This window comes from Auxenochlorella protothecoides, assembly GCF_000733215.1.
Source record: "Auxenochlorella protothecoides strain 0710 unplaced genomic scaffold scaffold24, whole genome shotgun sequence".
Classification (NCBI taxonomy): Eukaryota; Viridiplantae; Chlorophyta; class Trebouxiophyceae; order Chlorellales; family Chlorellaceae; genus Auxenochlorella; species Auxenochlorella protothecoides.
In genome coordinates, this window is record NW_011934249.1 from 606478 (window position 1) to 621715 (window position 15238).

General features: G+C 56.8%; 4 protein-coding genes across 4 annotated transcripts; 2 read left to right on the forward strand and 2 right to left on the reverse strand.

Annotated features, from left to right (window-relative positions):
* Window positions 1–265: 265 nt before the first annotated feature.
* On the reverse strand, window positions 266–2345 carry F751_2607 (Translation initiation factor eIF-2B subunit beta; the record flags this gene model as incomplete). The annotated part of the gene is made up of 8 exons (XM_011400359.1): window positions 266–339; window positions 459–599; window positions 723–948; window positions 1064–1192; window positions 1314–1415; window positions 1560–1731; window positions 1940–2090; window positions 2192–2345. Coding segments are annotated over 8 exons (1149 nt in total), but the record flags the coding sequence as incomplete, so codon positions are not given.
* Window positions 2346–2988: 643 nt separating this feature from the next.
* On the forward strand, window positions 2989–3450 carry F751_2608 (Iron-sulfur assembly protein IscA-like 2, mitochondrial; the record flags this gene model as incomplete). Its single annotated transcript, XM_011400360.1, has 2 exons — window positions 2989–3176; window positions 3279–3450. The coding sequence occupies 2 exons, from the start codon at window positions 2989–2991 to the stop codon at window positions 3448–3450; spliced, it is 360 nt and encodes a 119-aa protein (XP_011398662.1).
* A 4067-nt stretch (window positions 3451–7517) lies between these two features.
* Window positions 7518–10063, reverse strand: F751_2609 (WD repeat-containing protein 70; the record flags this gene model as incomplete). Its single annotated transcript, XM_011400361.1, has 8 exons — window positions 7518–7802; window positions 7966–8115; window positions 8270–8416; window positions 8585–8736; window positions 8898–9020; window positions 9149–9345; window positions 9592–9776; window positions 10001–10063. 8 exons carry the CDS (start codon window positions 10061–10063, stop codon window positions 7518–7520), a joined length of 1302 nt encoding a protein of 433 aa, XP_011398663.1.
* A 1187-nt stretch (window positions 10064–11250) lies between these two features.
* Window positions 11251–14017, forward strand: F751_2610 (Dihydrolipoyl dehydrogenase 1, mitochondrial; the record flags this gene model as incomplete). Its single annotated transcript, XM_011400362.1, has 8 exons — window positions 11251–11358; window positions 11458–11610; window positions 11709–11819; window positions 12024–12398; window positions 12690–12941; window positions 13100–13336; window positions 13512–13607; window positions 13838–14017. 8 exons carry the CDS (start codon window positions 11251–11253, stop codon window positions 14015–14017), a joined length of 1512 nt encoding a protein of 503 aa, XP_011398664.1.
* Between the last annotated feature and the right edge of the window lie 1221 nt (window positions 14018–15238).

Here is a 15238-nt window from a genome sequence, read left to right on the forward strand (position 1 = left end):
TCATAGCCGAACTTTGTTCGCCTGGATGAGCTTGTGATATCAGAGCTTTAGCCACACGAGGAACCGGATGTGTTTCAAGATTGCAAGGGTCTGACTGAGTTCTTGTTCAACCGATGGTCCGTATTGTGCTGGAGTGAGCTCTTGCGAATCTGTGAGCCACGTGTTGCGACCCTGAGAAATGCTTCTGAGGAGGACTCCCCCTGGTACAGTACTTCAAAACCGGCTGTGCGTTATCTTGGCATTACGCTTTACATTGCTAGCGCCATCACCAATCCGATTTATGATACCACTCGTACAGCTGTCTGTACACATAGCTTGGCATGAAGCCGTGTCCTTGATCTGAGCAATGGGATGGGACGTGCATGGAATCTGATCGATATGGTTGCCTCTCCCCATTGCATTTGCAGGCGTCACGGTTCCCCAGAAAACTATGTGCAGGTCCCTTCTGTCGACCTCACCAGTGATGAACAAGGAGATCAGCGCAGGCGGAACGTAGTCGAAGGAGGGGTTGTGAACTTGAAGGTATGGATGCGATGTGCTCACCGAGTCATCCACATCAAACTCAAGCCCAGATTCAGCATCCAGGCAGGAGCTACTATCTGCGCGCGTGAAAGAGGAGTCACACCTTGAGCTGCGCAAGCATCCCTACCACATCGAGCATTGCACACGATGTGACCTGTCGTGGTGAGCAATGTGCTCCAGCGTTCCCAATAAGGCTGTACCTGCTGCAAGCAACGCCTCGTCGTTGTAAGGTAGAATGCTCGCAGGAGACTTCAGCTCGTTGAAATTGAGTCCGGGCTCATGTGCAAACAGGGGTGTCAGCTTGTAAATCCCCACCAGAACCACGAAGGGGACGGCATGGTGCTTGGCCGCCATTGCCACCAGGTGCATGCCAATTGGCGCCATGATGCCCCCATCGGCCAGCAAAGCATGAGCGGTCACGACCACCTGTTGGGTGCCATGGGGCGAATATTGTCTGTGGCGCCCCGGCGGCTGGAAACAGCAGCACGCTCCCTCTCAAGAAGAGCCAGTAAATCCACTTTAGGGAAGCACACACATCTACCTTGTTCACACGAGCCATCATGGCATAGATTGCTGAATCTGAGATGGCAGTGGTCTGGATCCCTAATGCTGCCAGCTCTCGCGCCATTCGCTGACCCTCGTATGTAGGAGCAGCCTCTGCAACGACAGCCTGCACAATTTTGTTGGACATTGTACAAGTTGCTGCCCTGGAGAACGTGTATACTTGGCTCAGTCTGAACACGGACTCGGCTTTCTTCATGAGCACAGCAGCCCACGATGGTAGCACATACCTGGAAGAAACGCTTCTCACGAGCGCGTTTCAGAAACTGCAACACAGTCCTTGAGTATCCAAAGGTCAAGATGACCTCATTTGCATGGATATGCTCCACTGCCTGCGTTGCGACAGAATATAAAGTAACAACTTGGGGGAGGGTGACTCCCAACCTAAGACTGTCAAGTACCAGATTGCCAAGCCACCGACCCATGAATGTCCAGGCTAGATCAAGGAAGCATCTGGCCTCATCCCACGCCGTCACCTGGTTGGCAATGGATGAGTCAATGTCTTTGAGTTCCTCTATCAGATCATTGACACCATCTATAACCTCCTGTTTCCGTGCCCAGAAGGTGACTGGCTGGCTCTTCTTTTTGGGCGAGTCCTGGTGACGGGAGGCATCAAGTTTTGTGGCAGGCCCATGTCCACCTGAGAGTCTGAGCTGACGCAATGGCTCCTCCACTGCATCATGGTCGAGCAGGGTGTGCAGAGAGAGCGTGCGATTGCCGACGCCAAGTGGAGACCTGTGTGGCGAGGGATGTAGTTGCCATGAAGATTCTGTTCCCCTGGTTCCCGACCTGTCCAGCCTGCAGACCAATTCTTCATCCCCACCAGGGTTTGTTATGGCAAGCGGACGTCGCCCACCTGAAGGCCCGGGAGAGGCCTCCCATGGCTGGGGCGCTCTCTTTCTGGGCATGGTCCACTTCGAGGTCCTCGTCTTGCCCCTCCTCATCAGCCTCTACTTCCTCGCGAATGATGTGCAGGACACGCCGCGCAATGTTCCCGATGACCAGCTCTGCGGATGGGGTGATTCGTGCAATGTGAGGGTTGGTGTGCGAGGCTGCTGGGACCTCCTCCGAGGCAGACACTTGTCCGTCTCGATGAACCGAGCCGTACCTGTTGGCTGCGCGGCCTGCAGGGTCAGGCCCACACGTTTGACCTCGTCTAGAAGGCTTTGGGGATCCGAGAGCCTGGAGGAGGTGACCAGCTGCCTCAGCAACTCAGCCGTTCCCTTGGCGGCATCCAGACTGGTTTCGACCTTCCTTTGCCGCAGTCGTGTGGCGAAGTCCTGCACCCTGTCATAGTATCCTTGCGTGGCCATGCGCTATATAGACGAGTACAAGCCTATTCTCTCGGGTCTGAGAGATGGGCTGTGGATGCCAGGCCAGCCCCCTACCGAGAAGATGCCAGCACTCCTACGCTACCTTGTCTGCAAAGTAATCCTGATGCGATCACACACTGTAAGCAATGATAAGACAAGAATATTACGTTTTTATGTGTTGAGAACCTGTCGGCAAGAATCTCTGAAATCCCTCGGTGCCACGCTGGCCTTCGGACCAAGCCCATGCTGTAGCTGAGAATGCGAGCCGAAGAGTGGTACGACTCACCAATCTGTACACAAGTGCAAACATCGCAATAAAGCAATCAAGTTGATACAGAAGAACGTCATTCGTTCCTGCCTTGAGACTCCACCCTTGGCTCTGGTGTTACCGATGCGAAGCTGCGCGCGTGTGGTCGTAGCGCGATGTGTCGGTGCTGCAAGCCAGCCAATCAAGTCGATGTGCACAGACATCCATACTCTTACGGGGCAGCCAGCTCATAAGGCCGCCCAGCGTTCGGTCCAACGACGCGACATGCGAAGGGATGACTTGAGGGACACCGGGTATTTGCAACGCCACTTCTCCAGCTCTGCAATGCTCAACGAGGACAGTGGCAGCGATGGAGGGCTGCAGCTGACGGACAACGCTGTTCAACGCCTGCAGGAACTGCAGCGTGAATCTCCAGAGGGGCCTCTGTTCCTCCGACTCACTGTGGAGGGGGGGGGATGCTCTGGCTTCCAGTATGAGTTCAGCTTGGGGTCCTCCTTGAAACCAGAGGACAGGTGAGAAGGTTGTGCATGGTTGGAGAGGAGGTCCTACTGCATGCTCGCCCTGTGTGCCACCTGCAGCTGCGCCTCACAATTGCTGCCGTGTTCCTATCGCAGAATTTTTGAGCGCAATGGAGTCCAGGTTGTTAGCGACGACATCTCCCTCGATTTCCTGAAGGGCGCCGTGGTAGACTTTGAGACAGACCTCATGCGATCAGGGTTTGTGGTGGCTGGCAACCCCAATGCTGCGTCCAGCTGCGGCTGTGGATCGTCTTTTGTTGCCAAGTGACTGCATAGAGCACCAGGACTCCTGCAATCGTGCTGGCTCACCAGCTGCATGATGATCCCCACTGCCTACGTGTTGAATGATTTTTGTGTCAATCTACGCACCTGTACATAGTCTTACACTCGACTCACGATAAGCAGCACAAGCTGGCGGCACATGGGGGCAATATATTCCTTCAGTTCCTCGTGGTGTGCCGCCTTCTGCCCCAGGCATCACACTCAGGATCCTCAGAACCATGCAATGAGGCAGACGCTTCTTTGCTGTGCGTCGTTATATCTTCTACCATCAGCGCCGGAACGTTTGCCGCAAGTGGTATGGAGTCCTGCGATCTTGGATCATGACTCCTTCTTTCCAGCCGCCTCACTATTTGCTGGAGAACTGTGGCCTGTCTGGTAGCCACGCCTGTGTAAGAAGGAAGGGGCGACTAAAAATCAATACTATTTCTCTTTTGATATCCAACCCTTGAAGCAAGATTTCAGTATCCATACCCCCCCACCAACAAACCCCACCCGTGCATACTTTGCATGGCTAGCATTAGGCTGGTGATGTCCTTTGTGGCACCCTCTAAGGCATCGCATCTACTCTTCAGCTGGCCCAAGCTCAAGACATTCCCTGCCAGGTCGCTTTCTAGCTGTTGGAGAAAATAAGGGAGGGAAGCAGGTGAGGTGGCATCCTGAGATATTCCAGAAAGGCAGCTGCACCTGGCGGATGCGGTCGAAGTACCACACACCGTCTTGACACGGCGTGTGAGGTCCTTGCTTTGCAGCATGGAACGTACTGCAAGCTTCTGCTGGTCATTTGACTGAGCATTCAGGATCTTCACAGATGGCTCTGGAGACTTCACGGCGGGCCTGTGGGATTGACATTCTGGGTTGGCGGGCTCGGGCGGAACATGCTCGACACGCCACTGCATGCATGTCGTGCAACTGGGTAAAAGCACCTGCCTGTCAATGTTCGCCCAAGCACGCAGCCTCTGTAGTGCCAAGATGAGGAGCACAGAGGAGGATAGCCATGCGGATGGTATACATATTCGATTTGCTGGGGCCAGACTCCAAGGTTCAGCAGGGAGGGTTTTGTGGAACTCCTGACCGGTTATTCTGCGCCCCAGGCGCGCCTGACGCTCAGCGTGGAAAGATAAGGCGTGGAGGGAGAGAGCTAGTGCGTAAGAAATGTCCTCTGCAATCTGCAGCCTGGAGGAGTGGGCTGCCGGGATTGCAGCTCTCACACGTTTTGCGCCCTGCCAGTGGTGCGTCGAACCACAGCGGCCCCACACGCGTGGCAGTCGGATGCCCACGCATGCACTCGACATTCTAGCTTTAAGACGGCACTACCATGGAGATCGCAGATGCTCGCGGGTCAAGCAGCCTGCACAGTGCTGTGTGTCGTGTTGTCCTTTATTTGCGCGCGCTGTGTGTCATGAATTGAATTTCTAGTGCACCCCCTCCTTCCTCGACTCCCCGGTAGCTAAAATCCTGCGCGATACGTGAGCATTTGACATACTTCCAGGGCTCGATGTATGCCTTGCACGACTGACCAGATTCCTGGATCCCCAGGAGCAGGGTACGACAGGGGCCACAGCCGGAGTATTGGCCTAGGGTGCAGGCATATCTTACTCCGAACCACGTCGCCGCGAGACTTTACTGATTACCCCGTACAACCAAGCAATCTGCTCGTGATCTCTTCAGCCACATCACTGCTCGCCTGTTCATCCGACACCCTCGTATCTCCGGCGCCATGGACGACACGCGCAAGGAGTATAGCCTTCAGGCCCTTCAGGACGTCCATATTCAGCGCGTGAGTCTGCTTGAGTTGCCGGGGAGTTGATATAAGAGCAATTGTTCTCTGGATCAGCTGCCCCTGGCCATCCTCGTGCAGGCCGTCTTCCGCAAGAGAAAGGCAGCCTTGCTTCGCAGAGTCGTGGAGCTTTCGATTCTCTGCGAGTGCGAGGTGGCGTTGCTACTTTTCACCAAGGATGATGAGCTGGTGCAATACTCCTCCTGTGGCATGGAGCACATGCTGAGGAAGTTCGGAAAGGCCTGCACTACCCCGCATGAGGTCCTCACCACTGAAAATGTGAGCATCAGCTTCTGGGTGGGTGACGGATACCGGCGCACCTCCTCACCATGACAGCCTGCAAATGAATCACAGATGCTGCTCATCGCTCATTGCAGGTCCAGGCTCGTCACATGAACCATTTAAGGGCAAGGAAGCGGAGACGTGCATCTGTCAGTTCCCCCCGTGCCAACCTCTCAGTGGCATCTCCCCGTACGCGGCCGAGGTGAGGTTTAAATATGCCTTTTGGAGACAAGAGGGGTAACACCAATGAGAGCACTGTGCCGGGCCGTGGCGAAATTCCCACTTGGGGCTCAGTGTTAATGGAGTTCACGTTTACCACCAGTTCCACTCACTTCAACCCATGTTGCTGCCAGGATTACAATTGGGGCGCCCGCCACAGCATGTCACGGGAACATTAATGAGTCCCCTCGTACCTTTAAGGCTTATGGCCAGATCTACCGAGAGTTTGACATCTTGATTCAGGTGGGTTGGGTGCAGACTCCCCTGGGCATGTGCTTGTAGTGTTGTGTCATCCGGGTGAGAATTCATGCACTCTCTGGTGGAGCCTGGTCTGACTTGTTGAGCACTCTGTCAATCATGCAGGGACATCCACCCTCCACCCAGCCGCTACCATTGTTGGCAGCCGCTGCCACATCTCGTGATGTGGCTGCTGGGTCAGGGAGCGATCCTGTGCCGGAATCTGCAGTGGACAGCCTTGCCCACAACGATGAGGTGCCCACCAGCAAGGACAATTCAAGAATCAGTCCAACACCCTCTTCTTATCAAGACCAGTCCGTCCTCAACGCTCCAGGCGTGCAGCTTGAGGAGCGCAGTGCCAGTGCAACGCGCGGCTTGGATGGTATCAAGCCCAATGAACAACCGGAACAGGAGCCGCACAGCATCAGGGATGCCGAGGCCAAGGCCAGCTCCGCTGCAGGGCAGTGTGTGTATCCTGTCGAGGCATGCGGCTCTGTGGAGACCTTGCAACATGGCGCTGCCCAAGATCCGGCGGTCCCCTCTTGCAAGCGCCGCGACTGGCCTACATCTATTGAACAAGGGCGCCCCCTTCGGGATGTGGCCCCGTCCCTGAGCACGCCGACCATCGGTCCAGGCCTGTCTGCCCAGCTGGGCTCTTCTGAAGGGTCGCTAGACGCTTGAGCCACTGGTGAGGGGCTGATGAGGAGGTTGACAAGTGTCCACCCTGGCTTGGGTGCAGGCTGTGTTTACCGATAGCTACGTCTTTGCGGTGCTTGAGACGTCAGTAATTTGATTCCCCTTTTTTAATGACATACAGCTCATATTATGTTCCCGCCTTCTTAATCTCCAAACAGGCAACCGTGATCGCTCTGACGCGTCTGCTCAACGAGCAGCGTTTGACGAGGCCAATTCTGGACGTTATGTCTCCATCCTGCCCGTGATCCTCCCGGCGATAGAATGCGACCTGTGATCTGCATTGCCATATTCGCGTCCCTAGTTCGTGAGGTTTGCGCCCTTCCCAGCTTCAGAATCTCAACGTGATGACTCATTCCTTTACTCAGCTCGTAGTCCCCTCGGGCCATAGTTCGTGATCATCTGAGGCCTGCCTACTGCCCTGAAGCAGCAGCTGTGATTCTATCAAATGTGACTTCAAACACCTTGGAAACAGGAGTAGTAAGAGGCCCAGGGGCCAGTCACCAGAGCGGGTGTGGGTGGCCATACCATCTCCAGATACCAAGACAGGATTGCATTATGCAAGGGAGGGCCTCACGTCTGCTCCTCCTCGTCCTCCTCATCCTTCTCTTCTTCGGCATAAATCTTGTCGGGTTGAGTAGATTTGTAGGCAGCAGTGAATAAGGAGTATTCGTCGGCCTTGTCTGTGGAGGGGGAGAAAGGTTTCAGGTCGCCATGGCATGCTCGCATGCCCCACTGGTGCATCGACCAGCAGGTTTTCGCCCTGAATGCACTCACAGCTCCGCCCCACCCACTAGCAAGCGATACATCGACCACACACAGGACGCCCGCACTGGCTAGCCTTTCTACTTACCTGCATGTCGTAGAATCGAGGCACGCACATCCTCATCCAGTGGGTTCTTGAGCAGGCCATGGGTCTTGAGCACGTACTGCGTGAGAAGCGTGCCTCCTGTGGACCCCAGCTTCCCCCCAGCCCCCATTCCAGGTGCAGCAGAGCCCAGGTCCGGCTTGTGCTTCTGCTTGTTCTCCGCGGCATCTGACTCGGCCGTCTTACGTTTCCGCTGCCCTGGCATGGGCTCCCGGTACATGGGCAGGGCATTGGGGTTGTAGATTGGCAGCGCGCTCGCCACCTTGGAAAGGATGGGGAGGGAGATTGGCTCAGCTGCTTCTGTTGCAGGCTCGGTGCCTGGATCGGTGCATGACGACACTGGCTGCCAGTGTGACCAGGATATACCAAACGACGACAAGCTTCAATCCTCTTTCCAAGCCACCAATAAGGACACCTACTCTCACCAGCATGTCAAAGGGATTGGCCGGACGAGGCTTGCGTCCAACCGCAAGCATGGCTCCTCGCTGGGACAGGAGCGGGGAGTAGAGGATGCGGGCCTGGCCAGCCTTGCGGTCACCGCTGCCCACCAGTATTTGATTGATCCGAGGATGCCACTGCAGGCACGATGGAATTGTGTGAAGCGCTGATTGGTATCATCATGAGTTTCGCTGCAGGACCAATCCATCCCCATCCAGGCAGGGGGTCGAGCAAGGACTGCAAGCAAGACACCGAGCCCAGCAGAGCAAGGACTGGTCACCACCAGCCTACCTGGAGGGCTATCACACTCCCAGGCATGCCCAGGCGCCGGACCATCTTCAGCTCGCGACGATCAAACATGATGACAGACCCACCGGCATCTGCCTTCCTGGCCGACGTGCCAGTCAGAATGAGTCTCTCGTCCGGGCTGAAACAAGCCTGGATTTGAGAACAGAAGAAGGGAAGCATGGAGTATTGAAGTGGGGCACACTCACGTCACCACAACACTTCCTCGTACTCGTGAGCTCGCAACAAAGCCGGCCCTGGTTGCAATGACCATGCATCCCTCCCAGTCCCATATCCCCACCAGAGCTTCTCCATCCACACCTGGGTGTTTGCAAATGTGGTATCCAGGTCCTCAAACACAGCAAGAGGCTGCTTCAGGCTGCGGGTGTCCCATGCTTTCAGCGTGTCGTCCCCGCCCCGAGAGATAAGCTGATGTCCATCTCTTGAAAGAGCCAAGCAAGTGATCTCGCTGCCTGCAGTGTGGTACCAATCCTGCTTATGTGCCACAGACTGAAGTCAAGGTCGCCATGATCAGCAGAGCCCTGTGAGAGACACCACAATCCATGCAACCCTCGGCCATGCCACCACAGCTTGTCAACCTGAACCCCACACAGGACGCAACCTAGCATCGTACCCGCAACATGGGCGCTTCGGATGATCTTGTGGGCAGAAGAGACGTAGTTCCAGTCCTGACGTGCAACCATCTGCTGCGACGGCACAGCAACCTGCTCAATCGCAGCTGACCGTCCAAACTTGCCTGGGCACAAAGGTTCATGGAGGGAGAGAGAGTCATTCCCACAGGACCCCAATCGCCCAAGGGACACAGAATGTTGTGGCAAATCGCAACTTTTCCCACCAGGAGTTGCCGTCCACCTCACTACCCACCTCTGACATCCCAGAGCTGGATGGTGCCATCCATGAGGCCGGCAGCCACCACATGGCCCGTGCTTCCATAACAGGCTGCCGTGACCTGCACCCGGCCTGGTTTGGCCAGCTGGGGCTTGATCACCGTCTTCTGGACAAGCTGGTCCATGTCCCAGACTCGGACGGTGCCGTCGCTGGAGCATGTCATGGCCGTGAGCCTGTTATTATTGGAAGGAGCACGGATTCGTAAGCCTGCATCAGCGTTCCGTGGAAGGTGTGCGAGGATGGCAAGGGGCAGCTAAGCGGCCAGCCAGCAGGAGCTGCGATGAGCACACATGAGGGGTAGCCTGCAGAGCAACCAGACCTTGATGCAGGGTCACTGTCGTCCACATTCCTAGTAATATCTTGAGGACAAAAGCAATTGCACAGGCCCCCACTGCACGCCACCGCTACCAAGTACTCACTTGTCTACAGGATGCCACTGTCCGCCCGTGCAGCCAGCCACATGCCCCTTGGTATTCTTCTGATCCCGAATGTACATGTCGCCACGTACAAACTGTCCCTGCTCCTTCCCTTCCCGGTTGTAGACCTTGGGCTGGGGCGACCCAGTGACCGCCAGAAATGCATCCCCACTCGGCGACCAGCTCAACTGTAACGGGCGAGAAAGGGATCCTCTTGCAGCATGGAGAGCAAGCAAGACAATTGCAACTGAAGGAGACTTTTGAAACGAGCATCACGTGGACACCACCACTGCACATGGTGTCACACATGCAAGAAGCTCAATCCTGATTGATCCATTCACTTGTGCGATTAATTGCCTGTGGGTGTGAAGCAGTGCAGCTGCCCCTGCAACAGACGACCCGCTGCACTCACCGATACAATGGGGTGGCCCTCGTCCACCTCAAATGATCGAAAGGGCTTGGCGTCTGACTTCATGCCGCCAAAGTCAAATATCTTTACCATGTAATCATGGCCCCCGGTCAGCAGCCTGGCTCCAGCGTCATCAAGGGCGATGGCTGTGACAGCCTTCGTGTGGCCTGAAAGTGCGCAGTGGTCAGAGCAATGAGAAGATGCAAACGAGCCTGAGGACAAGATATGCTCTCCACTGCCTCTTCAAACGAGTCTGGATGGGAAGGAGAGGCCTGCAAACGGGGTGTTGAAACCAACATCACACTCCCCCCCAAGCAGGCGGGACCCCACCTTCAAGAACAAGCTCGTGTGAAAGCGGTAGTTCCTCCTTTTCCTCTTCTTCCTCCTCCTCCTCCTCCTCCTCCTCCTCCTCCTCCTCCCCGGCCTTCTCGCCCAGCGAGCGGGATGGGCCTGCCTCCTGGACCTCTGCGCCACGATTCTGCATCAGATCGTCCTCTCTGTCAGCATCAGCCTTCAAGACCTCAGCAATCGAGGCTTTCGCAGCCGCCAGTCCCTCGGCATCAGCCGCACCTGCAGTATGCGGGGCGGCTAGGATCTGAGAGCGGTGCATGCCCTGAGGCGAAAACCCTGCATAGACCCGTCACATGGCAAACCAGGCGCCCTCGCTCACACACCAAAAGACGTGGGAAGATGTGCCCGCAGCAGGGCCTCCTCGTCGACATCCACAACTTGTGGACCAACGTCATCTTCCTCTTGGTCGGCGTCGTCTTTGGGCTGTGCGTGCCTCCGCAAGCTGGTCTGCAGGTGTGGGTGCCACGATGAGAGGCACGCGATTCGATCAAGGTATGACCCGATGCATGGCTTGAACGTGGCTGTCCAAGCGCTCCCACATACCAGCGTTGCTCCAGCTGCTCCCAGTCTGCTGGCACGCTGCCTCCTCATCGCAGCGAGCTCATCATCGTCGTCACTGCTCATCGAAGTGTGCTATCACGGGCAATTAACCCTTTACTCCAAAAAAAAATAGAAATGGGGTGCCATTTCGCACAGCAGTTCTGAGTTCCTGATGTACACAGCTTTTGTGTTGTTGAGACTTTTTCATGACGGAATCGCGCGCGAATTCTTCGCGAGCTCTTCCCCTGTCTGGGGCATGAAGTCGATGTCCCCACATGACCGAATGAGAAGATTCGAGTCAAAACCTGTATCGTCGGTACATCATCACAGAAATCATCACTGCTACCCCCACCCCTGCCACAATGCTGCGAAGCCTGTTGCTGACCCGCAAGGCCGCGGGCGGACTGGCAGCCTGCAGGCCCGGGGTGCCTCTCCTCTCCATCCGTGGCTTCGCCAGCAGCGAGGAGCAGGTTGGTAAAGTCAAATTAGGTTTGGTTTAGCTACCTCTGAACATCATCTAGCGACCATCGGGTCTGATGGGTTCCCTCTTCCCAACCCTCACTCGGCAGGACGTGGTCGTCATTGGCGGAGGACCGGGAGGCTATGTCGCGGCCATCAAGGCTGCCCAGATGGGGCTGAAGACTACCTGCGTGGAGGGGCGGGGTACCCTAGGAGGCACATGCCTCAACGTTGGCTGCATCCCCTCCAAGGCAAGGGGCTGGGTCGCTGGCGATCACGAGCATGCAGCACCTTCCAGCGTCGTTTGTGCCCTGTCCAGTGCATGCCTGGGACTCAGAGCCCACTCTTTCTTACTCCACAGGCCTTGCTGCATTCGTCACACATGTTCCACGAGGCCCAGCACACCTTTGCCCACCATGGCATCAAGGTGTCTGGCCTTGAGGTTGACGTCGCCCAGATGATGGCTCAGAAGGTGGGTGGGCTGTGCTGTTCACCCAGGCAGGGCTGGGTCGGGGGGGTCGAGCCTGGGCCCGTGCAGGGGAGCTTCATGAAGAGACACAGCCTGGAGCTCTCCCATTGCTCCACGGCTTGTCACCCGAGTGGCCCGGGGGGCAGCGAGCAAAGCAGTGTGGCCGACCCTGCGCTCATTTGCCCCCGGTGCACCCCCCGTCTGCAGACAAAGGCTGTCACTGGGCTGACCAAGGGCATTGAGGGTCTGTTCAAAAAGAACAAGGTGACGTATGTGAAGGGCTGGGGCAGCCTGAAGTCTGGGAACGAGGTGGAGGTGGCGGGGGCTGACGGCGAGACCTCCACCATCAAGGCCAAGAACATCCTGATTGCCACGGGGTCGGAGGTCACCCCCTTGCGTGGCGTCGAGATCGACGAGGAGAAGGTGGTGTCGTCCACTGGCATCCTAGAGCTGAAGGAGGTGCCCAAGAAACTCGTGGTCGTCGGGGGCGGCATCATCGGCCTGGAGATGGGCTCGGTCTGGGCCAGGCTGGGCGCGGAGGTGACTGTGGTGGAGTTCCTCGACAACATCCTGCCATCCATTGTACGTCTGGGGTGTTGGGTTCCTAGAGTCTGCCTTGGGGGGCTGCCAGGGAAGAGGGAGGGAACTGTGCATGCTGAGCAGGGGTTTCCTCTGCGTGGCCACCAGCATATCGTCCCCCGTCTTGTTTTAAATGGGCTCCTGACAAAGAATGTCTTGCCACTCCCTCACACGGTCCCATCGCCTGCTCAATGCCTGCTGATTGTGAAATAAGCGCAGGGCACTGGTCCGCTTACCTGCGCCCCACTGCGCACGTTTACATTCGATGACACCGACCACTGACCCCTATCTTAGGATGGCGAGGTGCGCAAGCTGTTCGAGCGAACCCTGAAGAAGGCCGGGTTCAAGATCAAGCTGTCCACCAAGGTGGTGTCCGCTGACACCTCTGGCGAGGGCGTGAAGCTGACCGTGGAGCCTGCCAAGGGCGGGGACCAGGAGACCCTGGAGGCCGACATCGTGCTGGTGGCCACTGGCCGCCGGCCCTTCACAAAGGGGCTGGGGCTGGAGAACGTGGGGGTGGAAGTCGACGAGCGCGGCCGCATCAAGGTCCGTAGGCAGCGCCGATGCTGGGGGGAGGGGGGGTTGTGCGTGTGTGCCTAGGAGGGTTGGTGCCTCAAGCTAGCCCTGCTGGGTGCAGGGCGCAGCCCAGCTTGCACCTGCACCAGTCCCGACACGCCGCGGGCGCCCTGCCCCCCGCTGTGCAGGTGGATGACCACTTCCGGTCCAACGTGAGCTCTGTGCTGGCCATCGGGGACGTCATCCCCGGGCCCATGCTGGCACACAAGGCCGAGGAGGATGGCGTGGCCGCCGCCGAGATCCTGGCGGGCAAGAATGGGCATGTCAACTACGCCAACGTGCCCTCCGTCATGTACACGTGGCCAGAGGTTGCATCGGTGGGCATCACCGAGGAGCAGGCAAAGGCCGATGGCCTCGACTACAAGGTGAGCCTAGGAGTTGACAGTTGCAGGAGGAAGCGATCCTCATGCTGGGGGCATGGGGGCACGCACGCGGAAACTGGGCACCCAGCTACCAACACTGAGCCTGACGAAATCGACCTGGCGCACCCCAGATCAGGCTACCGACGCCCCCATGCCCTCTATCCTCCCACACACTCAGGTGGGCAAGTTCCCCTTCATGGCCAATAGCCGTGCCAAGACCATCGAGGACACCGATGGCATGGTGAAGTTCATCTCTGATGCCAAGACAGACAAGGTGTGCAGGTCTCTTGGATTTCTTAATCATTATTTAGGGACACGGTCTCTGGAAGGGATTGAGCACTCTCAGGTGCCTGCTTGCACCTCCATGAAGGCTCTGGGTCCTCAGTGTGCATCTCTCCCACGTGATGTGCTCTGCATCAGCTGCTGCACATTCTTACATGTTTGTTCAGCAAGTCTGACCTGCCCTGATCTGCACCCTGATCCCCACATCGTGTTTCCCACCAGATCCTGGGAGCGCATATCATGGGCCCCAATGCTGGGGAGCTGATCCAGGAGTGCGTGCTGGCTCTGGAGTATGGCGCGTCCACCGAGGACATCGGGCGCACCTGCCACGCCCACCCCACAATGTCTGAGGCGATCAAGGAGGCAGCCATGGCTACCTACGGCAAGCCCATCCATATGTGAAGTCTGTACGAGCCAAATCGCTGTGCTGGCCCAACCGTGTAAGCATCCCTTGCAGCAGTGAAGATTTGAGGGAAGGTTTGGCCAACACCGCGCCTACACCGCGCTCAGGCAAACAACTGGGACACTATGCCCCTGGGGGAGCTCGCAACCGCTGCGATCATGTTAAGTAGTAAATTGGAAAATCTCAGAACATGCATGATGGCGTCGCTTCTCAATTGCATGCCTCGAGCTCTTTGTGAGGAAGTGATCTCGAGACCTCTGCGAGGTGTATGGAAATTTCGCACCAGGAGTGATCCCTTTACGGGAATTTATGTGAATACTTGAAAGCATTATTTGTAACAGCTAGAGTGTCAATGTTCGTCACCCCGATACTGCCACTCTTTTCAAGGCCTGCTTGTCGATAAGCACAAGATGGGCGGCCCTTCGATAGCTCCTCGCAATTTGACACCGAACTTCATTGGAAATTGACGAGGCGTGATGGAAGCCGAGCCCCTGCCCGCGGTGGATCCGCAACCTGCCTGCCTTCCCTTTGTGGGCACCGTGGAGGAGCTGTCAAACAGCATACGGAGTTTTCAGAGCAAGGTGACGACCATTCCCCCTCCCCGATCTCAGTACGACAGGTAAACAGCAGACCGGCGGCTCTCTCTGAGCCTTACAGGTGTATGCCTGGACTCAGTGTTGGCACTGATTGCTGGCTCTCAAGTCCTGCATGCAGTGGTGTGCTGAGGCATGCCAACCCCAGGGAGCCTCACCCACCCTTTCCCACCCATTGCAGCTGTCCTGGCATCTTCTCGCACGGCTGCGGGAGCATGCTGGTCTGGGAGGCTCGGCCAGATATCCAGGCTTACTGCTACGCGTGCAGCAAGCCTGGTTGTTCCTTCAAGGAGTGGGTTGTCCCACCACGAGTCCTCCCAGAGATTGAGATCACTGTCATCGACAGGCATCAAATCCAGGTGGACATGCAGGGGAGAGGCTTATGGAGCGCCTCAGTCTTTTCTTTGCCATGTTGATGTCACCTGGGTCTGACGCTAACAGTGGGCAATACCGTCTTACAAAGGTCTCGTGTGGAGAAGGAGCTTCCGCTGCTGTTACTCATTGTGGTGGAGTCGCCGCAATACTGAAAGCCCATGGCGTGGCACTTGAAGGAGAGCACTCTGGTGGTGCGAGCCTCACGAGCGGGCCAGTCATCTTCCCAATGTCAGCATACCAAAGCCTTGTGCA